At 36.0% G+C, this 26933-nt stretch overlaps 1 protein-coding gene and 2 pseudogenes across 1 annotated transcript; 1 reads left to right on the top strand and 2 right to left on the bottom strand.

Annotated features, from left to right (window-relative positions):
• The first annotated feature begins 104 nt into the window (after positions 1-104).
• LOC129907268 (clustered mitochondria protein homolog) lies at positions 105-23447 on the top strand. Its single transcript, XM_055983389.1, has 4 exons — positions 105-224; positions 22893-22984; positions 23044-23169; positions 23256-23447. Exons 2-4 carry the CDS (start codon positions 22937-22939, stop codon positions 23349-23351), a joined length of 270 nt encoding a protein of 89 aa, XP_055839364.1. The 5' UTR covers positions 105-224; positions 22893-22936; the 3' UTR covers positions 23352-23447.
• Positions 2169-13178, bottom strand: LOC129907269 (integrator complex subunit 14-like; annotated as a pseudogene).
• Positions 15031-20551, bottom strand: LOC129905397 (mitochondrial import receptor subunit TOM70-like; annotated as a pseudogene).
• Positions 23448-26933: the final 3486 nt, after the last annotated feature.

The following is a 26933-nucleotide window of genomic DNA, read 5'->3' as shown; positions in this document are numbered from 1 at the left end:
TGGATTAGTTTCTATTAGCTCGTTAAGCTTATGAGTAAGAGATTTATTTCTACTGTCAGATGTCAGATAGCTCGGATGTCAAATGCTATTAAATCAGAGTTCAGTGTGGTTTTTGTTTTGATTAATTTTTTTGTTTGTTCTTTTTTTCCCTTTCCAAAACGTATTTAAATAATTGTTTAATTTATCAGTTCGAGATTTAAATAATTTGATTAATTGGATTTGTTGTGAGTTCTCTATTTAATAAATGTTATGATAGTTCTAGTTTTTGATGTTTTGTTTCTGTGTATAAGAGAGAATGTAGCGGATGTACTCACCGTAAAGGATGAGTTTCTGGAAGTGTCCCGTATAGTCTGGGAGTTTAAATATAAATTAATTGATTTGAAGATTATATATTTAATTTCTTTTTCAAAAAAATACACGTGAAATATCTTCAATTTCAACCAAACTTCACAATTTTCAAGCCAATACTTAGGCACACTTATTAAGTCCAAATTTTGATCAATCCAATCACTTTTATCTCGAAAATTTTGTTCGTATCTCTGGAGCCAAATCAAACACGTCTTTCTTGAACCACAACCACTACACCTATATATACTACCCTTCAAGCAAGAAAACGGAGTTCAGAAAAGACTCCGACCGAGAAAAACGGGGTTGCACTCACACACTTGCAACTTTTTGTGTATGAACACAAAGTCGAAGGAAAAATCGAGGTGAAGGGTATACCCTTCAAGCAAACGAGTCCGACCTCGGTCCGAATCCGCTCCGCCTCAGGCGGAGCTGAGTCCGACTTCGGCTCAGAAACGGGTCCCAAGGCGGCTCAAATTAGTATAGAAATTATAATCACCGCGGAGCCAATTTTATATGTATTGGTTTTTTCACCAAGTGGTGAATAGACATTTCTGGCTAAGTATGCGTGTTTTCACGCATACTTATCCAAAAATGTCTAAAGCAGATTGTAGGCAAACCAGAATGACGTCAGAAGTTTCTCATCTCTTTTGGGTATCTCTGTATTTTAGGTTCAAATTAAAGCTAATAATGTCTCCTTTTAAAAACCAGAGGTCTTCCAAGTCATAAATTGGAGGTTACGTCAAGCAGCCTGTTTTTATGGTAAGGAGCGTTAAAAATTGACTCGATAAGTGCAACTTTCAATACAAAAATTCGATGAACTGACCAAATTTAACCCTTATTGAAAAAATGTCGATTGTTCAAAAACTGCAAGATATGTCAATTTTAAAAATCTAACAAACTAAAAATTCTTAACAAAAATATCCCATTTTTTCGAAATAAAATAATTAAATTTGTGTAAAGAACGAAACATACGTAATTATGACTTATCTTAATGAATTAACTTCCATTCGTTTCGTTTAATATCAATTATTATATTTAGTTTACACAAATTTGTTGCATTAGTTGGTTAGTGCTGGTTTTCTGATATTTTCGCTATTAATCTCAGATTAAGCCTAAAAAATATTTACTCGGTCATTGCAACCACCCTTGTTTTAATTAGTTGCGTTAATAGAGAATGCACTGTATTACCTTTACTTTGACATAACTGATTCTTTAATGTCTATATTAACAACATTTGCATTGCACCTTTTGTATAATTTTCCCTTATATTTCAATAATTTTAATTCTATGCCAGGAAAGTCATTAGTTTTACCTTTGATTTGATACCAACAAAACTCCTTAACTCGTCCACGAACACCACCAAAAACAGGACTTTAGCCAAAAACTCTTATTTATCGCTTCTAACCTTAAAACGGGCTGCATGACAAAACTGCCAGACTTCAACCCGGAAGACCTCTGAATTTTGATTGCTGGCAATATCAAATTTAATTTGACAACAATATCGTCTTTTAACTCTATGAGATGCACAATGCACTTTACCACGCCAATCGTGCCAGGATTCGGACGGAAAGACCTGTGGTTTTCGTAACTAACTAATACCCCTCTTTCACTTCCCATTTGAAACATTCTTTAACTCGATGAGTTGAACGTTTCTGTAATGGCCGTCCGCTCCATTTCGGTATGCCAAGAATAAAAATCATAAATATTTTTTTTACGGAAATCCATTTAACTCTAACGAACTCTTCCATATTGCGCTTCATCTTCAAGCTTAACATGGTCAGTTTATATCACATTTCCATTTCAATAACAAATGCAACCTCTTCAAAAGTAAAAACAAATTTATTTCTAAAAGATCAATCATTCATAGTTTTAATAAAAATTCAAAATATTTTTAATACAATTTGAAATAGCTAAGGATTAAAATCGCTTGTTAAAGGAATTATTGAATTTTTTAAATCTTTACCTGCAGTCTTTCTTAATTCTATAGCCGAATGCTTTAACTGAAGTGTACATTCAGGATTAGTTGAACTTGGTAGTCCAACAACTTCTCTTTCAAATATACTTGCTAAAATCTCTATAAGCTCAATAAATCCAATAGACAGTGCCGCTCTACGTATGCGATTGAGTTCCTTATAAAAATGTTGTGTCTTTTCTGGTATTTTTTTTAGCATGTCTAAGAACTTTTTGTATATCGGACTGTAAACTGGACTGTTTAATCCAAATGACAAAATTTTGTGAATAACTGCGCTTTTCGGATTTTACTGGAAATGATGAAGTCTCATTTATTAAGAAATCATCTATCATTCCAAATTGTCGAAGATCTCCTAGCCAAGGTATGGCATTATTTTCTTGTGGTAGAACGTTAAGCATTAGATTAGATTTCTTTTTACTATCAGCAAAAGTGTATATGAATCCAAACCAATTGTCCGAAAGCAGAACAAGAGCAGCCATATTTTCAATTTTTAATGCCCCGTGCAGCAAAACGCAAAGAGATTCCCTTTGATTTTCTGATTGTGACGAAGACCTTGTTAAATCTTCCTCGTTTCCATCCGCTTTTAAATAAAAAGTCCGTATTTCGCTCTCTAGTTTTTCTAATTCATTTGAAGAAAACTGGGACTCATTTCTCGTTTTTGTAAATTTGTCAGAACTTCTTCTGTTGTGTTTCTCACGATCCATTTTTGGAACAATCAAGTGCCGACTAAGTGATGCAGGTGATCCAATATCTGACAATCCTACGTAGCCACATATCTGAACGTTATTGCAAGGTAGAAATAGTTGAGCTGTTGACTGATCATTGGACAACGTCGGTGGAGGCCAAATAAGAATGGGACTCTCCATTCGGAAGTACCCACCACATTTTAAAATTGTTTCAAACGGTTTATAGCTACTTTCGCAGAAGAGCTCAATAATTTCATGCATAACCGTGCGTCCAAGTTCACTTTTGCGAATACTTACATTTCTCGAATCTTCCTGGATGGATTGATCGTTTTGTTTTGGCTGGAATAAAACTCCTTTCAGTCCACTTACATCGATAAATTTTTGATATATGGATACAGCTTTTGAAAAATAATATTCACTACTTATTCCCATGCAAATTAAGTTCAGTTTTGTTGAGGACAGGCCATGCAACCAATCAAATTGTGTTGGATTAGTTGTTAATCCGCATATTGTTGCCATTAAAGATTTTGAACCAAACCCTAAACCACAATCTGTAAACACAACAACTTGACAAAGATTTTGAACCCCCCAATTACTGGAAAGTACATCGTTTACACCTTTTAGCAAGGTTTCTAAACTAGAACTATCAAAATGGACTTGTTTTTTAATTGCATGTCTTATTTGGTCATAATCGCGGGTGAAATTGTTGAAAAAGGTCACCCAGGATTCAGTTATCTGTTCCAAATAAAAAAGTTTAATAAATATTTAAGATGATTTAGATTTTTTTAGATTTTATTAGAAAAAATTATTTTTGCGAGAACAAAAAATTTAAGAAAACGTCTGATCGTATTAAAAGATGAATCAAGAAGGAGGAAACAGATGTTGAAGGTCTGTTTCCTTACTCAATAAAAGTTTCTTTCGTTAGGTTTGTTCGTTTAAGATTAAGGGAACAATTTTAATTCCAACACTCCCACTAAAGTTGTTCCACATCAGATGATGACACACCTATGAGAGTCCTCAACCGTTGAAAATTGCCTCTTGGTAACCCTTTTGTTAGAATATCTGCTAACTGATTTTCACTCCGAACGTATTCAATTTTGAATACACCTTCTTGATACTTTTCACGTACGAAATGATAGCGTACGTCGATGTGTTTTGATCTCTTGTGAAGCTCTGGATTTTTAACGAGCCTGATTGCACTTTGGTTGTCGATGAATAAACAGCTCACATCTCCCACTGCATCAGGTAGAATGTTTCCTTTTAAAAGGTCCAGCCATATAAAATCCTTTGCTGCTTCACTAGCAGCAATAAATTCTGCCTCAGTCGTGGAAAGGGCCACACTCTTTTGTCTCTGTGACCTCCATGAAACTGCTCCTGAACCAAGAAGAAACAAACATCCAGATGTTGATCGCCTAGTTTGCTCATCACCAGCATAATCTGCGTCACTATAACCTGAAAGGATTATTTCAGAATGGGAGTGATATGTTAGTCCAAATTTTTGTGTACCGTTCAAATATTTAAAAATTCTTTTAACTGCAGTAACATGGATCATATTAGGCTTTTCCAAGTATCGACTTACCAACCCCACCGCAAAAGAAATGTCAGGTCGGGTTCCAATGGAAAGATACATTAACGACCCTACAGCTTCGCGATATGGGAACTTTACTGAGTCACCGTTTTGCCCATGCATGTTTATGTCTAATGATGCATTAATGTCAACCGGCGTAGATACAGCATAACATTCGTTCATCCCAAAACGCGATAAAATCTTTTTGATGTAAGATTCTTGATGAATAAATATCGAGCCTGTTTCATGTCTTTTCACTTCTAGGCCCAGAAACGTATCTAGGTAGCTTTCATTTATTTTGAAGTTTTCTTTAAGATGTTTTAATAAATTGTCAATGTCTTTTTCATTTTTGGCAGCAACTAGCCCATCATCGATATAAATAGCAATTATAATTGTTAAGGATGGTGGAAAATAAAAGAACAAAGATTAAAAACTTATAAACGAATTTACTTTTATTAAAGTATATGAAAATATATTTTAGCTCGAAAGCGAAAAGAAAAATTAAAAAAGGTAAGTTAATCTTATGAAGGCACAATTCGTAGTGGTAATAAAAACTTTCGTAGTCGAAGTCATTTTCAATGAATGAATTCAGTGAAGTATGAGCGCTGAGTATTTAGCTGGTGGGATCTACACGGGACGTGTGGCATGTTAAAGTGGACATCTCAACACTCCTCCTCAATTTAACATTCTTCAAAAAGTCCAAGTCCAGAACGAAGCTTTTCAAATTGTGGTCTTGGAAGCGGCTTTGTTAAAATATCAGCCACTTGTTCTTTGGTGCTCACATACTGAACATCAATCAGTCTTTTCTCGTACAGGTCTCGAACAAAATTGTATTTGATGTCGACGTGCTTTAGACGCTTATGTTCCCATCTTGAAAGTAGGTGTATGCACGATTGATTGTCCTCTAGAATCTTCGGAGGAATTTTACTTGTTACACCAAAATCGATGAGAAGATTATTAAGCCAAATAACTTCAGCTGCTGCGTTTGCCAAGGCGATATATTCGGCCTCTGTCGATGATAAGGCAACTGCCGTTTGCCTTCTAGTTGTCCAGGATACAGTATTGCCAAAAACTTTCATTAAAAATCCAGATGTGGATTTGCGATCCTGCTCACTGCCAAAATCAGCATCCACATAGCATGATAGATGCTCAGTAACGCCTTTCTTGTAACATAAAGTTGTTTTCAATGTTGCCTTGATGTAACGCAAGATGCGTTTAAGTCCATTCCATCGGGCTTCCGTTTGGTCATGTTGGTATCGGCTGAAATAATTAACAGCAAAGTTCAAGTCCGGTCTAGTAGTCAGCATAGCGTACATCAAGCATCCGACCAGTTCCCTGTATGGTTTTGATTCATCTAGGGGTTTGTTTTCATTTTCTGGAATAGGGGTGGTTTCCATAGGTGTCTTCGTTGGATTGCAGTCGTGCATGTTGAATCGCTTTAGCATTCGTTCCAAGTAAGCTTGCTGGCTCAAATGAAGTTCTCCGTTTACTTTGTCAATGCTGATACCAAGAAACGATTTCAATTCACCCAAGTCTGACATATGAAATCTTTGACCCAAGAAATGTTTCATATCTTCGATCTTGTTCATATTATTTCCTGCAAGAATAATGTCGTCAACATATAATAAGAGAAATATACATACGTCTTTGTCTTTCCAGATATAAAGACATTTATCCACTTCAGATCGAATGAATTTTAGATGATCAATTACATAGCTGTCAAATGTTTTGTTCCAGGCACGCGGGGCTTGCTTAAGACCATACAGTGCCTTTTTTAGTCTGCAGATGGAATTGGTTTTGCTGCAAAAACCTTCTGGTAACATCATGTACACCTCCTCCTCAATTTCACCATGGAGAAACGCGTTCTTTACATCCAGATGATTCGTGAACAGGTTCTTTTCGACGATGATTGAAAGAAGAGTCCTCAGAGTGGTAAGCCTGGCTACTGGGGCATATGTTTCTTCATAGTCGTACCCTTTCCTCTGCGCACAGCCTTTTATCACCAACCGAGCTTTATATCTTTCGATATTTCCAGTTTTGTTCCGCTTAACCTTGAATATCCACTTGTTGTTTAAAGGTCGTTTACCTTGAGGAAGGTCAGTTAATACCCAGGTGTCATTTTGAATTAATGCATCCATTTCTTCTTGAACTGCTCGCAACCATCTGTCTTTGTCTTGACGAAACTCGATTTCATTAATATTTTCCGGCACGTCTTCCACATACGCTTCTGCATTCAATGCTAAAACACCATAATCTTCCAGATAACGCGGCTTGACATGGATTCGTTTGGTTCGTCTGGGTGTTTCTAAATTTTCGGATCTCTCAGGTGTTTCGTAATTCTCATCATCTTCCAGTTGCTCTTCCTCAACGTGTTCAGGTGATTTGGTTTCGTCATCATGGTCTTCAATACTCCAAAGCTTGTAGCCGTTTGGACAATAGCCGATGAAATAGCACTTACGTGACCTCGAGTCGAACTTTCCTTGGATTATTTGTTTGGGGAGTCTCAGATACGCTATACATCCAAAAACTTTTAGTTTTCCAACATTAGGCTTTTCACCAAACCAGAGAGCGGCTGGAACCTCACCATTCAATGCAGCTGTGGGACTTCGGTTGCACAGGTAAACAGCTGTTTGAACTGCTTCGGGCCAAAATGTTTTCCCGAGTTGACAATTTAGCAACAAACACCTCGCTTTGTCAAGAATAGTGCGGTTCATTCTCTCCGCTACTCCGTTCTGTTCTGGAGTATATCTGATAGTGAACTCAAACTGAATCCCTTTGCTTTCACAGAAATCTTTCGTTTCTTTCGATATGTATTCTCTGCCATTGTCACATCGGAATCTACTTAATTTGAGGTTGAAATGGGCTGTTGCCATAGCTTCAAAACACTTGAAATAATGTAGCACTTCTGATTTCATTTCCAAAATGTAACTAGCAGTGAAATGTGTATAGTCATCAATGAATGTTAGAACGTACCGTTTAGCATCATGAGACGTAGGAGTTACAGGACCAATGACATCACTGTGTACTAATTGCAATGGACGTGTTGCTCGAGTACGTCGCTGATTATGTGGTTTTCTGGTCTGTTTTCCCTCGACGCAAACTTGACATACTTCTCTCGGTGGTTTTGAGAAATCAAATTTCATGCCGATAGTCTGACATTCCATTTTCTTTATGTCATCATAGTTCAGATGACCTAGTCTTTTGTGCCACAGTTCATACCCTTCAGATTGTAAACTAAAATTTGCCAAAGCAGGTTGACTGAATCTGAGCTCGTACAGCTGACAATTACTTCTGGTGGCTACTGCTACTTTATAGTCACCTTTACTTATGATACCACAACCTTTTTCAAATGTGACACTGAAACCATTCATTTCCAGCTTTCGTACGGAAAGGAGATTGTGTTCTAAATTCGAAACAGAAAGAACATCTTTCACTGTTATAGAATTTACTTTTCCATCAACAATACACTGCAATTCGATTTCACCAATTTCGTTTGCTTCTAAAAATGCTCCAGACTTTGCAACTTTGATTTTCATTGGAACATCGAGTTTTCTCACGTTTGTCAGGTGAACGCTGCTGTCGATCAGGTGCTCCGTGGCACCAGAATCAAGAAACCACTTGACATAATTATTCGAGTTGCTGTCGGTCGAGGCTGAGAAGCAGAAGATGTCTGAATTGTTTTTACTTTTGTAATTGGTGACTGCATTTGCACTTTGGGTGTTCTTATTTCTCATTTCGTTAATTTTCTTCCTGCAGTCGATTTGCTTGTGCCCAACTTTGCCACAATAGTTGCACTTGAATGGAAATCTGCTGGTTAATTTCTTTGCTGCCTTCTGTCCTGGTTGTGAAGCGAATGCTGCTGACGATGGTAATTCATTTGGGTTATTTCTTCTCTTCGTGTCGGTCCTCTTTGTTTCTTCATCTAGAAGTCTGTTTTTAACGAACGCAAGACTCAAGGTGTCGCCTGAAAGAGTTTCGATCGCGGTGACCACACTGTCATACTCAGACGGCATAGTCAGCAACAAGTGACAAACAGTATCTAACTCTTCAAGTGCAGCTCCCGTGGAACGAAGGTTACGAACAATTTTATCGAATTTAAGAAAGTGATTTGCAAGCGTATCGTTTCTGGAGTCGAACTTCATGCACAGAAGTGACTTTCGTATGAGCAGCTGACTCGCAATACCTTTCCTCTCAAATGTTTGGCACAACGTAACCCACAAATCAAAAGCAGAGGTTTTGTCTTTTGCATACTCGAGGTGGCTATCTGCAATTCGTTGTATGATCTGGGACATGCATTTCTTGTCGCGTTTGTCATTTATTAATTGCAAGGCCTTTTTTGCATCGATTTCAGGCTGCTTATCTTCATCTAAAATCTCAACCATTTCAGAATAATCTTCTTCGATGTATGGAATGAGATCCATTTCATTAAGGAGTGTCTCCATCCTAAATTTCCAATTGTTAAAATTGCTCCCATCGAAGAGTGGAATTCTATAATTTTCCACATGGTCGTGACCAGCCATTTTGTGTTGCAATTTTTTTTTTCTTTTCTTCTTCGCCGGACAAAATTCAATTTAGTGAAGGCTTCGTTCTTTTATTGCTCGACGAGCTGGACCCATAACCTGTTAAGGATGGTGGAAAATAAAAGAACAAAGATTAAAAACTTATAAACGAATTTACTTTTATTAAAGTATATGAAAATATATTTTAGCTCGAAAGCGAAAAGAAAAATTAAAAAAGGTAAGTTAATCTTATGAAGGCACAATTCGTAGTGGTAATAAAAACTTTCGTAGTCGAAGTCATTTTCAATGAATGAATTCAGTGAAGTATGAGCGCTGAGTATTTAGCTGGTGGGATCTACACGGGACGTGTGGCATGTTAAAGTGGACATCTCAACAATAATTTTCGAATCACCGATAAAAACACAAGAGTCAGCTTTTGTTACTTTAAGATTATATTTTAGTAGAAAATCTGTAAATTTTGTATTCCAACATCGCGAAGCCTGTTTCAGTCCGTATAGGCTTTTGTTAAGTTTACATACACGAGTTGAACCATCGCCAAAACCAATAGGTTGTTTAATAAAAATTGTTTCTTTCAAATCCCCGTATAAAAATGCAGTCTTTATATCGAATTGCTTAAGTATCAGACCTTCATTTGCTGCAATCGACAAAATCATTCTAATTGAATCAAATTTGACAACAGGGCTAAAAGTCTCCTCATAGTCTATTCCGTAAACTTGTGTGAACCCGCGAGCAACTAGTCGTGCCTTGAACCGATTTATAGAACCGTCTGCGTTTCTTTTAATTTTATATAGCCACTTACTATCAATTAATTTGTGTTCCTTTGGCAACTCTACCAGATCCCAGGTGTTGTTATACGCTAGTGAATTAATTTCATCTTCCATAGCAGCCTTCCAGCTTGAAGCATCATGAGAGTTAAGTGCCTCCTGATAACTTCTTGGTTCATCATCTTCCAAAAAACCAGCATAGCATTCGTATGACTCGAGCCTTTTTGGAGGATTTATTTCTCTTCGGGTTCTTCGATCATGTTGTTGTTCATCGGTGTCGTTGTCACTGGTATTTGTGCATTCCTGGAAAATTTCTTCTATATCTTCTTGTTCGGTGTTTTCATCTGAAATGATAAGAGAATTTTCAAGAAATGGATCGTTGTCTGAAATAGGGTTATTTGCAATGGGTAGAGGACTAATATCAACTTCAGTAGCGAGCTGTTTTGATTTTTCGCAATGAATTGAATCTGGGATATAAAAAGTCACGGCTGATTCTTTAACTGAAAAACTTTCTGCTGTTTGTTTTTCTTTCGTGAGATTATCTCCCATCTCCGATTTGAAAATTACATCCCTTGCAATCTCAATCCGATTGTCGCTCTGAAAATAAACTCTATACCCTTTTACATTTTCATCGTATCCCACAAATAAACCCCTACGACTCTTAGCATCCCATTTCCTACGCTTTTCTTTAGGAATGTGCACAAACACCTCCACGCCAAAAACTCTTACATTTCCTATGTACGGTTTTTTATTGAACCAAAGTTCATATGGTGACTTCCCCTTAATTGAGCTTTTACCGGTTTTGTTCAGGACGTAAGCTGCTGCATTAACTGCTTCAGCCCAAAGAAACATCTCTAATTTTCTTGCAAACAGCATAGTTCTGGCAGCTTCTACTAACGTTCGGTTTTCCCGTTCGGCACAACCATTTTGTTCGGGTGTGTATGGAATAGTTCTCTCATGCCGAGTTCCCCTTCGCTTTAAAATTTCTTCAACATCCTTGTTGACGAACTCTGTCCCGTTGTCTGTCCGAATAGTTTTTACAGTCACACCAATTGTTGTTTCCACCATTGCCAAAAAATCTGCTATTATTCCCTTAACCTCACTCTTAGCCCCAATAAAGTACACAAATCGATAGTTGGAGTAGTCCTTGAATAAAATAAAATATTTTGAGCCCCCAAGAGAGTCTACTTGCATGGGCCCACAAACGTCTACATGAAAAAGTTCACCGGCTGAATTTGCTTTAGTTTGACTATGTGGAAATGGTAACCTGTGTTGTTTCCCTAAGCAACAAGAATCGCAAAAAAAATTTTGTGGGTTACCTGTGACAGGAATTCGCATTTCCTTTAGAGTTGAACAGACTTGATGAATGTTTTGATGAGCGAGTCTCTCGTGCCACAGTTGCAGGGATGCAGAAGTTAAATGAGCCTCATGAACATGATCATCAGTAGATGGTAAGGTTACTTCCATTACCATTTCGAACAGCTTTCCCTTCCGAACACCGACAGCAACCACCACTCCATTCCGCATGAAACTGCAACCATCTTTGTCTGCTTTCAACTGAAGACCCTTGTCCAAAGCTGTCGAAGAAGAGAATAAATTAACCTTCAATAATGGAACATACAAGACCTTGGACAAATGATTTTTGGAACATATACCGTCCACAAACATTTTGACATTTATGTCTCCGCACCCATATGCATTGATCGTTTCTCCATTTCCGATTTTAACGGATCTAATACAATCAAATTTTGTATAATTGACAAACCATTTGAAGTGACTTGTCATATGGTTACTAGCACCACTGTCAACTAGCCAGTGTACGGAATCATTTACACAAAACAAAGAACTTGCCACCACACCAACGTACGCCTCACCATCTGTACTATTATCAATTAATTTTGATGACTGCTTTCTTTTTGGGCAGTCCCTTTTAAAATGTCCTTTTTGATTGCAGGCAAAGCACCTCTTACCAGATAAATCGATTTTTTTCCAGCCTAATTTTTCATTGGATTTTGCAGCCAAAGCGGTTGAAGATGACGCTTCCTCCTGTCTAGCATTCGTATACCTCATCTCTTCCATCATTAAACGGTTGGTGAGATTTCTTAGTGTACGGTTTTCTGTAGGTGTCGACTCCCACGCGGAAAAAAAATGATTATATGACGGTGGCAATGTCATTAAGATTTTGGTCATTTTCATCGCATCAGAAATAGGTTCCCCTAGTTCACTAAGACGTTGAGCTATTTGATCAATGTTGGCAATGTAGCTCACCATGCTGTCCAATTTGGTTTTTTTTAATTCATAAAACTGTTGCTGTAATAAATGTAGCGAGGTGTCTGAAACTTGTTCATAGATGCTGCACAATTTTGTCCACATCTCTGCAGATGTTGAACAACACATAATGTACTGCATTATGTTTCCTTCAATTGATGTTACAATGACGCGCTGTGCCTTGTGGTCTGAGGTTTCCCAAATTTTAATTTTGGTTTCCGATTCCTCCCTAACATTTTGGTTCGCTTGATCTTCCCTCAGCTCTGGTCTTCCTTCAATACCAGTCACAAACTCGTAGAGCCCCGATGACTTGAATACCACAACGATTTGGAATTTCCAAATCTTCCACCCTGCGCTGTCTGCAAGTTTTTTAATTTTTATGGAGTCCTCCATAGCTTTCAAAAAAGCTTTTTTATAATAGAATAAATTTTCTCAAATTCACGGTAGTGTAATTTTCTTCTCAAAGCATGTATTGGGCCCATAACCTGTTGAAAAAGGTCACCCAGGATTCAGTTATCTGTTCCAAATAAAAAAGTTTAATAAATATTTAAGATGATTTAGAATTTTTTAGATTTTATTAGAAAAAATTATTTTTGCGAGAACAAAAAATTTAAGAAAACGTCTGATCGTATTAAAAGATGAATCAAGAAGGAGGAAACAGATGTTGAAGGTCTGTTTCCTTACTCAATAAAAGTTTCTTTCGTTAGGTTTGTTCGTTTAAGATTAAGGGAACAATTTTAATTCCAACAGAAATCAACGCGTACTTCAAATTCTCTCGAGAAGGTTACATAGGAGACGAATTCTAGTTTTGAATTATTTGCTAGGTGTTCCAAAAACTGATTTATGCCTTTTATTGCAAGTTGGTAGTAGGAAATGGCATTATCATCAGCACGGCCGGGAATGTAGCGTTGCATTGACAGAGACACATCGAGAGCTATTATTGTTGGCATTTCGTTATTTCAATTTTAAATTTTGTATATCATTGAATACGCAAGTAAACAAACTCTTAAGTAAAAATAAAATTTTACAGCACCATTTACCCTGATTGTATGTCCGATTTAACCCCCTGAATCAATAGTGTACATAAACAAAAAATACCAAGACTGGAAACTTTCGAACGTCTTTCCCCCCAAACCCCTTTTGTGTACAGTGCTGTCTGTGAATATATGTGAAAACCACCACGTTGGTAAATGACGTTAACACGCACACATTTATAGATTCACGACATTCACCACACATCGGACACGAACATAACGATAGGTTCACGACATTCACCACACCTCGCAGCTTGTAGGCAAACGTCAGTTGACCGCCGAGATTCCAGTCTTGGTATTTTTTGTTTATGGGTGTAGCTGTGGCTGTAGCTTGTAGCGCAAGTTGAAGAATTCTCAACTTTTTGCTCAGCTGCCGCACACTTTTGTCGTTATTTCCATAAACAAAAAATACCAAGACTGGAAACATTCGTACGTCTTTCCCCCAAAACCCTTTTGAGAACAGTGTTGTCTGTGAATATATGTGAAAGCCACCACGTTGGTAAATGACGTTAACTTGCACACATCTATAAATTCACGACATTCACCACACATCCAACACGAACACAACGATAGGTTCACGACATTCACCACACCTCAAAGCTTGTAGGCAAACGTCAGTTGACCGCCGAGTTTCCAGTCTTGGTATTTTTTGTTTATGGTTATTTCCCTCAGTAAAATTTTGACAGTACTACAAGGTACCCCTTCAAGCAAACAGGTCCGACCTCGGTCCGAATCCGCTCCGCCTGAGGCGGAGCTGAATCCAACTTCGAATCAGAGACTGGTCCGAAGGCGGCTCAAATTAGTATGGAAATTATAGTCACCGCGAAGTCGATTGCATATGAATTGGTGTGGTGAAAATCTCCATTTCGAGAAAACGGAGCCGAAGGCGGACCTGAGCCGGAGCAGCGAAAACCTACCAGAAAGAGGAATAAGAAAGGGATGACATTTCGCATTTGCGACCAAAAAAAGAACAAGATTTATTTTTTTTTTCACTGAAACTGTTTTATTTTTTATTTTATTTTGGCAAACGAAATTTTCACAATAAATACAATATAAAATACAATACATTTTTTTTCATTTTATTTCATTTGATGCTGCTGCTGTTGTTGGTGTTTTTTTAGATACCCAATCGCATGTTTCACCTTCTAGATTTTTCTTCATCGTTAGAGATTACATCTACAACACAAGAAGAAACAACATTTTAACCCAAACACTTTGAGCGATATATAAAACATACCTTTTTTGTTTTCCATATTGTTTATAATTTAATAAAATTGTTTATAATTAATAAACTAACATTATACAAACAACGACACGAAACACGACGCGACCAAACACTTCAACAAAAAATAACAAAATGACGCTTTGGCTCTTGTTGGCCTTGTCTTTCTTTTCCTTTTCTCATTTTTCACCACGATTCTCGTTCGACTTTGTGTTCATACACAAAAAGTTGCAAGTGTGTGAGTGCAAGCCCGATTTTCGCGGTCTGAGGTCGGAGTTTCTTTGTTGAACTCAGTTTTCTTGCTTGAAGGGACGTCCCTTCAAGCAAACAGGTCCGACCTCGGTCCGAATCCGCTCCGCCTGAGGAGGAGCTGAGTCCGACTTCGGATCAGAAACTGGTTCGAAGGCGGCTCAAATTAGTATGGAAATTATAATCACCGCGAAGTCGATTGCATATGTATTAGTGTGGTGAAAATCTCCATTCCGAGAAAACGGAGCCGAAGTCGGAACGAATGACGTCCGGCATTTTGACATCGATCGATACTCGAGTATCGAATATGTCTGACATTTCTAGGCAAAAAAAACTCGGTTTATCAATTTTGTTCACAATTGCTTTTTTTTTTTTTTAATTTTAATGTTTTTTTTAGCAAAAGAAATACAATAAATACAATATTAAAACAAATATTAAACAAAATAAATTTTTTCATTTGTTGTTGCTGCTGTTGTTGTTCAACTTGTTGTCCAGTATTCCCTCCACTTAATCAATACACTGTGGATTCCTTTGATCATACTTCCTACTGATTCGTTATTCTCTAGAAAGATAAATGATTAAATAATGAACAGGAGATGTTATAAGAATGTTATTAGATACCTGCTGGGGATTCCTAGGAAACGATACAAGACCATTTGCATCGAATCTTGAATACCCCGACTGAGTTGGTGTTGGTATACCCTCGGTGATACTTCCTCCACTTTTGTTGTCCTTTGAAAATATAATGTTTAAAGAAGGATTTAAATGTATTGATTTTATTGAATACCTGCTAGAGATTTTCAGTCATGTGTATCACGTCCGTATGCATTGGCCCACCTGATTGATCGACTTTCAGTTCGATCTGTGATTTTTTTCATTATTACTTGGGGGTTTTATGCTGCGGTTCAACACTTAATTTGAAGCTTATGATATTGGTGGCTGGTCCAAATTGATGTGGTACACTTGGTACATTGTTTGTCATTTTTCGACGAAAAACCTTAGGTAGATTACAGCTTTGGTTGCTTCTCCACGTAATTGCTCTGCTTAACGTTTGATTTTACTTCTAAGTTTTGAAGAGAGTTTGCTTTGAGAGTTAGCTTTTGTCTCAAATCGATATGATGGTTTAAAAAACAACCAATTAATGTTGCAATATTCAAATTACCAGCTAATGAATAAATTTCGTCTCACATATAAGCGATTAAATAAATTCCTCCGTTGTTGTCGTATCACTGTTAAATGCATTGATATTTTCTCCGCCATTTTTTGTTTCAATTCAATTCAATTCAATTCAATTCAATTTTATTTCGTTTACTTAACACTGTAAGATATAATATCTTATAAGCTAGTGAGAAGCTATTATTACAAATATATAAGGATAATACAAAATAGTTAAAAAAAATTTTTCAAAAGTAAATTAAGTTCATTTTAAATAAAGATTAAACATTACTTGTTTGTAGGTTACTTGTCTGTTCAAACGTTTTAAGATGATAGATAATTTTTAATTTCTTTCTTCACTTTTCGCACATCTTCGATTCTTCTGATATCGCGTGGAAGATTATTCCATAGACGAACACTATTTATAAAAAACTGACGTTCCGATATTTCGCCTTTGTCCAGCACATTATTTCCTAGAAGAAATATTCAAAGATTGACTTTTATAACGTTTAAAAACAGAAATGCTATTCATTTCTATACAATAGTAATTTCACTAGGTCAATTTATAAGAGAATGGCTAAAGTAGTGCTAACTAACCAGATTTTTCAATGATTTCGATTCAGGTTGTTGATGTAACGGTTTTAAGCGTCACTTCAATACAATGGAAATGGTAGTGCAAAGTGCTCCTCTTATAGACTATGGACAGACAGGCTGAACGTTGGACTTTGCTTAGTTTAACACAATTAGCATTTATTTCTAGAGCAGTCCACCATACTGAAACACCGTAGTTAGAATCGGTCTGATTAGTGTTGTGTAGAGCCACTGAGTAATTTGAGGCTGAAGCCCCCATTTATTTACCATGGCGTTTTTGGATGAGAAGAGTGCCACTGTGCACTGGCGTATCCAGAGGAGGCTGGAAAATTTTTCTAAAATGTTTTATATGGTGAATGTACGAAAATTGTTTCTTTTTTTCCGACTTCCTAAAAGGAGGAGGTTTCCAATTCGTGTGTTTTTTTATGATTGTTACCTCATAACTTTGGATTGAGTGAACCAATTTCGTTCGTGAGTGAACGATCGTTCTTTTTGTATTAGAAAATTGCTGCAATGTGGCCCCATTTCAACTTCGTTCAGTTCTACTATTAAAAAAAAAACATAAAACCCAGTTTTGATCCTCCAGTCGGTTTTGTTTTTTGATAAGAATGATTATTTTTATTCATCGTTGATCGAGAGATAAGCACTGTGCTGCGGTACTAAAAGTGGTATAGTAGCATTTAACTGCTCTCGACTTCGTACTACTGTCTCCTCCTTTCACATTTAAAATAGTGTTTTCTTCAAAGTTCTTGTGTTCCAAACACTTTACACAAACAACGAAGTGTTGAGTAATCTTAAAAAAAAAAAACTTTGCTTACAGATTTATTCCTACTTTGTCCAAAAATTGCAGATTCATTGAAAAAGGCATCAAATTCACGAACAGAAACTAAGTGAATTTAATTCGATCAAAAAAAGTTTAAATGAATGAGAAAATACAGAATACATACCTTATTTCACATTCGGCAAGTGAATGGTTAAAAAAGTGAAATGCAGAACGTGAAAGTCTCAAAAACTAGTTTTTAATGAAATTCTTTTTGATTTTTAATCCAAAATATATACTTTTTCATAATATGTTTCGTTTTTAAAATATAAAAAATTTTATTTCCAATATCTTTGAGAAAAATATTATTTTTTTAAAAAAGTAAATATACTCAAGACAATAAAGTACGGCGTGATTGCATTAGAAGCCTTGCAAAATTTAACGGTAATGTAATTCGACGTCAAAATACCAAAAATATTATTTGAAGAATTCTGAATTGGAATAAAATCCTTAAAAAAATGTATCCCAACCTTCAACGTCAACTAAGGAACTTACTCAAACAAACACAAACAACCATTTCAAAATTTGGAGGGGGCTTCATCATTTGAGCTGCCTCTAAATCTCTAAGATTTACAAACAAGTTTAAGTTAATCATGTAGATTATGATGAAATTAGCTAAATACTAACATGATTTTGAAGGCTTGGCGGAGGGGGCTTGATGCTACCCCAGAACAACAAATTCCTTACCAAAAAAGCCAAAGGAAAACAAGATTTTAATCTTCTCCACTTTTTCGATTATTAATTTCTTACCATTATTAATGACGGCATCCAAGTCTGTCTTTGAATCGGCATAGTTGGCTGACAACAAATGAAAGGTTCCTCTCATCAGTAGAGCTTCAGATTTATACTGTGATTCCGATTCACTTGATTCGATTTCTTCAGTGCACGCTGGAATAACATCATCAAAGTTACCACTATCAAATGCCATTTTAGCTGGAACATATCCTTTTGGATCTTCAGACTTTGGAACCTGTTAAAATACCATAAACCAATAAAACAACAAATCTATTTAAAAAAAAAACTTACTTCTTTCACCACACATGGATCCTGAAAAAACGATTTAAAGAAAGTCTTAATGTCTTAATATACAAGTCGCTGTTACATCGTCAAGGCACTCGAGTAAATCATTTGTCGCTTCGCTCTCTTTCGCCCGCCGGAAAAACGCTTTCGCATACCGGGGATTGTGTAATATAGAATTGGAGCAATCTTAATTTACTTTCGACCACTTTTTCAACATTTCATAGGCAGCCGCTCGATTTTGATAAAAGATAGCCAAGTCGTTGTGATTCTGTGGAGGGCATTTGTCTATGGCTTTGTCATAGAACAATATTGCCTCGTCGTATTTGCCTTTGCGATAGCACACATTTCCTTCGTTATTGTAGTTGGTTGCCTCTTTTAAGGGCGATAGCTTTTCGTTTTCCAATTCGGCTTTCTTTTTCTTTTTGACGTCTTTTTCGCTTTCTGTACCGTCAAGGGATATCGACTGGTCTTTTATGTTTTTTAGTGGGATCTTTTTGGGTGAAGTGGGTTTCCCATCATCGCCCAGTGAGGACTTGCTGTTCTTTTTGTACAGATAGTAGCCAACGCCAATGATTACAGGGGTTCCGATGATAAGAGCCGATTGTAGTCTAGACAAGCCAGTGGAGCCAACGTTTCCTCGAGACATCTTTAATAGAAGCTGGAATTACATAAACAAGAAAATATGTATGATGATGTGATGTATACCAAAATTTTGTCTAACTTAACTGTATTATAGTAGGAATTGACAATAAACGATTTTAATGTTTTGTGAGATTTTATATGATTAACATCTGTGTCATACATAAAAGAAAAATTCAAGCTTAACTTACCGCAGCATTACCGATATCAACAAGATTAAATTCTCGTTACTTGAATTCCTTATTTGTCCTGTAATTAATTCACCAACATCACGACAAATACCAATTGTGTCTAAGATAATAAATTTACACATATTAAAATTTCCTCTCAACAAAATAAACATTTCTAAAATTCTTACCAACAGCAGCTTTAGGTTCAGTATTTGCAATTTGTGAAATTGGCACTAAATTATATTGAACTTGTGGAATGCTATCATCTTCTTCTTCGCAAGGCTGAACTAGTGTCTCGCCTGTAAATGTCATCTCGTTATCATTTTTAAGAGAAGAATATTGCTTATTTGCTGGTTTCAGCTGGCACTTTGAGAATAAATAAACTTTATCGACTTCAATCACATCTTAATATCGGTCGCACTGCTCCTCAAATGCTGTAGCACGAATTTCACCAGATTCGTCTAGCAGATACATATTAAAGAGTTTGCCTTCTCCTTAAGCATTACTCCAAGTGCGTATGCCTGACTTGGATGTAACACGTGCTTTGATTACCCATTTATTTTGGTATGGAGTTAAACTCGCTATGGGAGCAGTCATGGAAGCATTCATCGATTGATTCATTGAAATGCTATTATAGTTGTTGTTTGACGAAGAGTTATATAAATTTCCATTGGTTGTTTTCGATGGGTATGTTGATTCACTGGCCAATTTTGGTGTAGCAGCAGGTGCTGCTGCGTATTGTACAGGATTACCAATTTGTTTACCAACTTCTGCTCCATTGTTCAAAACAGTTAATTTTAAAATGATCAGCACTCGCCTATGAACAGAAAAATTGTTATTGATTGTTATTATATTTAAGAATCAGTAGGAAAGTATATGGATAGTAATAAAACGCTAGAACACAATTATTATAACACCTGCCGATAGGAGGAATTCATTCACGTGTGTTATGAATTCATCTCTTTATTTCAGCTGGAATTCATTAGTTTTTTTTTATTTTTTATATAAAAATTCTTTGAATTACCTTTCGCTTCCTCCACTAGCTTACTTTTTTTATTGTTTTAATAATTTTGACGTTTAAACAAATTTGCACAATGGGGTTGCACTTGTCTCTATCATATCGTGTTTTCCTTTTCGCACTTTTTCACCACGATTCTCGTTCGACTTTTGTGTTCATACACAAAAAGTTGCAAGTGTGTGAGTGCAACCCCGATTTTCGCGGTCTGAGGTCGGAGTTTCTTTGTTGAGCTCAGTTTTCTTGGTTATGCTTGAGCCACAGCTACACCATTGTATTCAGCCAGTAAATATTGAATTGAATCTGAATCGAAATTTCGATTGGGAAGTTCGAACCATCGACAAACTACACCTATATATACTACCCTTCAAGCAAGAAAACGGAGTTCAGAAAAGACTCCGACCGAGAAAAACGGGGTTGCACTCACACACTTGCAACTTTTTGTGTATGAACACAAAGTCGAAGGAGAAATCGAGCTGAAGGGTATACCCTTCAAGCAAACGAGGTCGACCTCGGTCCGAATCCGCTCCGCCTCAGGCGGAGCTGAGTCCGACTTCGGCTCAGAAACGGGTCCCAAGGCGGCTCAAATTAGTATGGAAATTATAATCACCGCGGAGCCGATTTTATATGTATTGGTTTTTTTCACCAAGATTTCTCCTTTGACTTTGTGTTTATACACAAAAAGTTGCAAGTGTGTGAGTGCAACCCAGTTTTTCTCGGTCGAAGGTCGGAGTGTCTTTTCTGAACTCCGTTTTCTTGCTTGAAGGGTAGTTTGTTCATGGTTCGAATATTTGTCCTTGTCTTCTCTTTCTTTTTACAGTTACCATTTTGACATGAAACAAACCAACCCCTTCAAGCAAACAAGTCCGACCTCGATCCGAATCCGCTCTGCCTGATTCCGACCTCGACTACGAAACGGGTCCGAAGGCGACTCAAATTAGTTTGGAAATTATAATCATCGCGGAGCCGATTTTATATGTATTGCTTTTTTCACCACGATTTCTCCTTTGAATTTGTGTTCATACACAAAAAGTTGCAAGTGTGTGAGTGCTATCCAGTTTTTCTCGGTCGGAGTGTCTTTTCTGAACTCCGTTTTCTTGCTTGAAGGGTAGTTTGCTTATGGTTCGAATATTTGTCCTTGTCTTCTCTTTCTGTTTACAGTAACCATTTTGACATGAAACAAACAACAAAAAATAATACAGCAAAGAAATGTATTTTAAATTTCGTAATTTTTTTTAGATTTTTAGACACTAGATTAAGGTTTTGTAGTTACCAAAAAAACACTTGAAATCGATTTGTATGAGTTTTTTTTTACAAAAAAACAGTTCTTTAAAATTGCGCGCGTCCTTGAAAAATTTGGTTTGTTTTGATTTTCACGAGATAATTTTTTTTATTTTCTTTTGTTCGTTTGGTACTGATAGGGCATGAACGATGCCCAGATCTTGGACATGTCTTGAAAAAATCCAATGGAAGCAGAAAAATCCATGTCCACACAGACATCTTATCGGAGAATCTCGTTTTTTGAACACGACATGAGCGTTGTTCAAATCATGTTCATGATACTGACGTTTCGTGTACATGCAAGGTTTTTTCTTTTCTACATTCAAGAGAAAACCTTTCACGTATGCGGATTGCATTGCGGTTGTGATGTTTTGGGCAGCTGTTTGCACAGTGGAGACGCTGTGTGACTGCTGTGCGAAATTCCGAATCCAGGTATATGACTGTTTCAGTGGCCCGTTCTTTTATTAAATAAAGTTGAATTTCATTGTTGCGTCAAAAAAATCGAAGTATATGCTTTTGTTAGATTTTGTTAGAAAATTTCAACTTTGAGTTAGTCAGCTAGTGCACGAAGCCTCAAGAGACGCGCCTCTTTTGAAACATAATGAGTGCAAAAGGGAAAAAACATGAAACAAAAAATTATCCGACCAGAGAGTCGTGGGTCGAAATTCTGAGACTCTTTTTTGTAGTTTCTTTTTCCACTTTTTCTTTTTTTAACATTCCCTTTAATTGCTTTTTGCTTCTTGGTGCAATACAACAACAACAAATTTTAAATGAAAAAACAAATGTCAAATTTGAGTCCATGTCTCAAGAGGCATAGTGGAATAGTACGCGCATCACAGAATGATTTTCAAAAGAAAATTCAAAAAAAGAGTCAAGCCTCTTGAAGCTTCGTATAATAGCTGACTAAGGATGTTGGCTCGATTGAGTAACATCTTATACAATGTTTCCACCTACCGTAAATCCGAGATTTAGCTAAGTAGATTTAGAATAAATCTCGAGATTTATTTTAAATCTACTTCGCTAAATCTCAGATTTGGGTTCAGCTACCCTAAATCTAAAATTTTCAGAAACTTTCAATTCGAGATTTAGAATAAAACTCGAGATTTATTCTAAATCTACTTAGCTAAATCTCGGATTTAGTGTAGGTGGAAACGTAGTATTAGGGCCAGTAGTTGTAGAAACGTGGTTCAGCCTCGAATCAGGAATTTAACCCACCGATTTCGGCGGATTAGCTGCGGGTCAACATCGGTTCAAGCATGGATGTGGCTATTTTTACCTTATCACCGATTTCAGAAGATAATACTACGTTTCCACCTGACCTAAATCCAAGATTTAGCTAAGCAGATTTAGAATAAATCTCGAGATTTATTCTAAATCTATTTCGCTAAATGGTAGACTTAGGTTTACCTAGCCTAAAACCAAGATTTTCAGCTACCCTCAAACTGAGATTTAGAATAAATCTCGAGATTTAAGCTAAATCTACTTAGCTAAATCTCGGATTTAGCATAGGTGGAAACATAGTATAAAAGTTGCTGAACCACGGATTAAATATTTGTACAACTGGCCCTTAGGAGATCCACAAGAAGCATTGGCCATTCAACAAAGGTCGGTGATCATGAGCGAACGAATTAATGGCATTGATCCATATACTATTGTAGAACACGTAAGTGTTGTTCTTTTTTCTTTTGAAAATATTTTTAAAATTCATATTTTTGTTTTCAGGCACATTTGGCTCTTTACTGCTTTGCAAATAGACAACTCAGTACATTACTGAAGTTGCTTTACAAAGCAAAATATTTGCTTCTTTTGATTTGTGTGGAAGATCATCCAGAAATGGCACTTATTGAAGTAAGTAATCCTCTCCTTCATTTATCATCAAGCGTGAGCATTTATTTTATTTGTTACTCATTTCTTATATTTTTTTTTATTATTAGGGGTATTCACGATCCGATGCAACTGCTCTAGTATCATTGCAAAAGTGCAAAAGTGTAAAATCTTACAACACTACAACAACAAAATATATGGATTGAAATTTTACAATGGTCTTGCACTTTTGCTATACCCTAACCCTATTGCAAATTAAAAATACAATGGTGTAAAATTTTTTCACAGATGGCAGCTCGCCGTAGCGTGTCGCCCATGATGAACAGTTTATCTTTTTTATTCTTATTCTTTTTTATTTTGTTTTTTTTTTTTGATGTAATTTGTGAAAATAAATTAACCCAAACACAACAAAGAATGAAATTATAAAAAAATTGAAAAAAAAGAAGAAGCATCGGTGGAAAGACAACTCCGCAAAAAAAAATGTGAAGCTGATATAAATCATATCATGGATTCCATTCAATATTTACTATAGATAAGAAGAGGTGCGTTCACGATCTATTGTAAAAAAATAAAATTTTACACTTTTACTAGGCCTGTTGCACCAGATCGTGAATACCCCTATTAATGGAGAAATACAAGTTTAGTCTTGCACGCTGTTGGGAATTATGAACTATCTTTCCGCTTCATCGAACATTGCTCTATCTCTAAGCCTTAAATATAACGGAGCAAAATCAACCCAGCAAACGTAGAACTACTGAAAAAACCGGTGAAATATGTACGTAAAAGAAGTACTTCTTTTCCACTGAAAAATATAGGAGCTCGGGAAAAAACTCTGTTATATACTTTCTGTATTATTCTGTATTTTTATTCCAAACGAAAGCACCAAATATAATAAAAAAAAACTCCAGCAACGTGCAACAAATACATTTAAATAAATTTAAAAAAGTTATTATACAGATACACCCAAATAATATACATCCGAAGAAGCGAACTCTACGATCGATGAAATAAAATAAAGCAAAGCAGCATCTTGAACTTTGCGTCTTCGTGTAGAAGCAGACTTAGTACGTCTGCTTCTACACGCAAACAAAAAGCTGTCTTCCTACAAAAGAAAATGAACAACATCTACTCCAATGTCAAGCTAACAACTGGGTCGCCACCAATTCACATTCAACCACCAACAATGGGTTTTGTAATAAATATGCTAAATGCAATAAATGGAATATTATTTGTTCAAATCAACTTGAGTCTTTGCTCAAGTTGAGATTTTTCTCATCTTAAGCATTCCCTATAATGATGTCATTTTTCGTAGCAAGAATGGAGCAATCCACTTGAGTAAAGTAAAATCTTGACTTGACGAAAAATTTTTCTTAATCCAGCTGAGAATGGAATTTGACTAATTAACGTAAACTGTCATATATTTTTTTTTTTTTTTTAATAATTCGTCATCGATTGATTTTGTTTTTTTTGTTGCGATGAACGATATTTAACATAAAAGGACAATCCTGATAGCGAGTTATTAAAAAATATATATTTTTAGATGACAGTTTCCTCTAATCAGTCAAATTTCATTGTGAGGAGAGATTGCAGGGTCATTGTGAGTAGAGATTGCAGGATCCCGGGATCCCGTCCCATTTTTTGATCCCGAAAATCCCGGGATTAAAGCTCTCCAATCCCGGGATTTTCTGGATTGGTGGCTAAATATTCGCATACAAAAAGACACAATTTTACAAAAAAAAATATGTAAAAATGGAATTAACAGTTGAATCTCTTTGCCGTTCTGATTCTAACTTGTGTACAGCTGATGGTACTCTTAAATTTCTTTTAAAGCAGGTAGAGTCGAAAACTTTAACAAACTGAGGACAGCTTTTATTAATCGCTTGAGTTTGGTTTTCTTGCTCACCTACAGAACTCAAAAGTAATTTTCGAAAACTCAAGCCCAGAAGTAAGAAATTTATTTTCAAGTCACATAAAAATAACATAAATAAAGCAAATTACATCAATTTTAAAACGTGTGGGTACTGTCAACGATGACTATATTTATGAAACTGAACCTGTTGATGTTCCATCAAGCTGCGAAGAATTAGAAAATGAAGTAAAAAATAGTCTCAAAAACATATAACCCCACCAATAGAAGCGGTTGATGAAACGACTTTAATTAAGCTATCAAAAGAGGGATGCTGCTTTTTGAAGACGGGATAAGAGGAAAATACTTATTGCTGATATTTAATGTCCATCCCTCCAACGAGTATTGAAAGAATTAATCATGCCTATTACAGAAGACGCAGTGACTCAGTCCCCGGGAATCTACTCGATCCGCAACCGAATCAAATTTCAATCTGTGAACTCCCCGGGATGAACTGTATTATCGATCCACGAAAACACACTAAACTGCTTACCGACATATGTCATTGGTGACACTTACATAGCCAAATGTCATTCTATCACTTCCACACCGGCGGCTTCGGTAATGAGAAATCTTGTGAAAGTGACTCTCACTCCCGCCGCAGTGCATCTGCGTCTTCGGTAATAGGCATGAATGTTTAGAATATATAGTTTATTCCGTTAGGAATATTTTTTTAGTTTTTGTTTAGAGCTATATATTTTTGTTTTACTTGTTTTGTTTGTTTTAATGACGAATATTATTTTTTTTTTGTTCTTTGTCCGTTGTTAATAATAAAAATTAATGCATAAAACTTGTGTTTTTTGCCTCCCAAGTTGAGTCTGAAAATATTTTTTAACTCCCGGCATTATCCCGGGATCCCGGAATTGAATTTTTTAAATCCCGAAATCCCGGGATCGGAAAATCATCCCGGGATTGCAATCTCTAATTGTGAGTTTGATTGAGGAAAATATTTGGTCGATTCAAGATTTTAATCTACTCAAGTGAACGCTTAAAGGACTTTGCACATGAGCTACGAACTACGAACTGCGAACTGTGGATGGTCGCATATTTTGACATATCTTTCACATGAGTTAATATTTCAATTCAGAGACAGCGACGAATTGTCAATTGGGTTTAGGGATGTGTACTCAAAAAAAAAAGTGAAGTAGAATCTTAAAAATGTGAGGCTTTTTATTTTGCTATGGGATTTGACATATGTAGTTTTCGATGCCTCAGTTTTCTATACTTCAAACTGAATGTATTTTCAATACATCCCTGTGTTTCTTATTCAAAAGATTTTTATCGTGATGAGATACTTTGGAAAAAAGTGGTTTTTTTTAAGTTTTTTTTTTTATAAATATCTAAAAAAAAGACAATATTTGTTGTACAAAGCTGGATTGGCTTCAACTTCCAAAATTAGTTTTTCGTCAAATTCCTATAAATATTTAAGTCATATGAATATTCATGATATTTAAAAAATTATTTGTGTTTTTATTTAATTTGTAATTACCCTTTTCTCCATGTTCCAGAATAGAAAACAAAAACAAGAGTAATTTTGAGGTTAAGTCGCGCGCGAACAATTTATTCGTTGTAGAGTGGATGGTATGTGGAACGCAAATAGAGTTTGACAATTCGTAGCAACCAAACTGCAATTCGTAACTACCAAATTGTTTTTACAAATTTTTCTTATTTTAGCAAACAAAATGCAAATTTTAGTATTCTAACATTAGTATCAATTGGTTTCTTATAATTTGAATCATTTTTTGTTTGAAATTGAGTCGTAGAAATGTGTTAAATCTCGTTTGTTCGTCCATTCGTTCATTCGTTGGTCGCTCTCATGTGCAAAGTACTGTAAGGACTTTCTACGACTCAATTTCAAACAAAAAATGATTCAAATTATAAG

Source organism: Episyrphus balteatus, chromosome 1, assembly GCF_945859705.1.
Source record: "Episyrphus balteatus chromosome 1, idEpiBalt1.1, whole genome shotgun sequence".
NCBI lineage: Eukaryota > Metazoa > Arthropoda > Insecta > Diptera > Syrphidae > Episyrphus > Episyrphus balteatus.
Note: the sequence above shows the minus strand (reverse complement) of the source record. Positions and strands in the feature narration are given on the sequence as shown.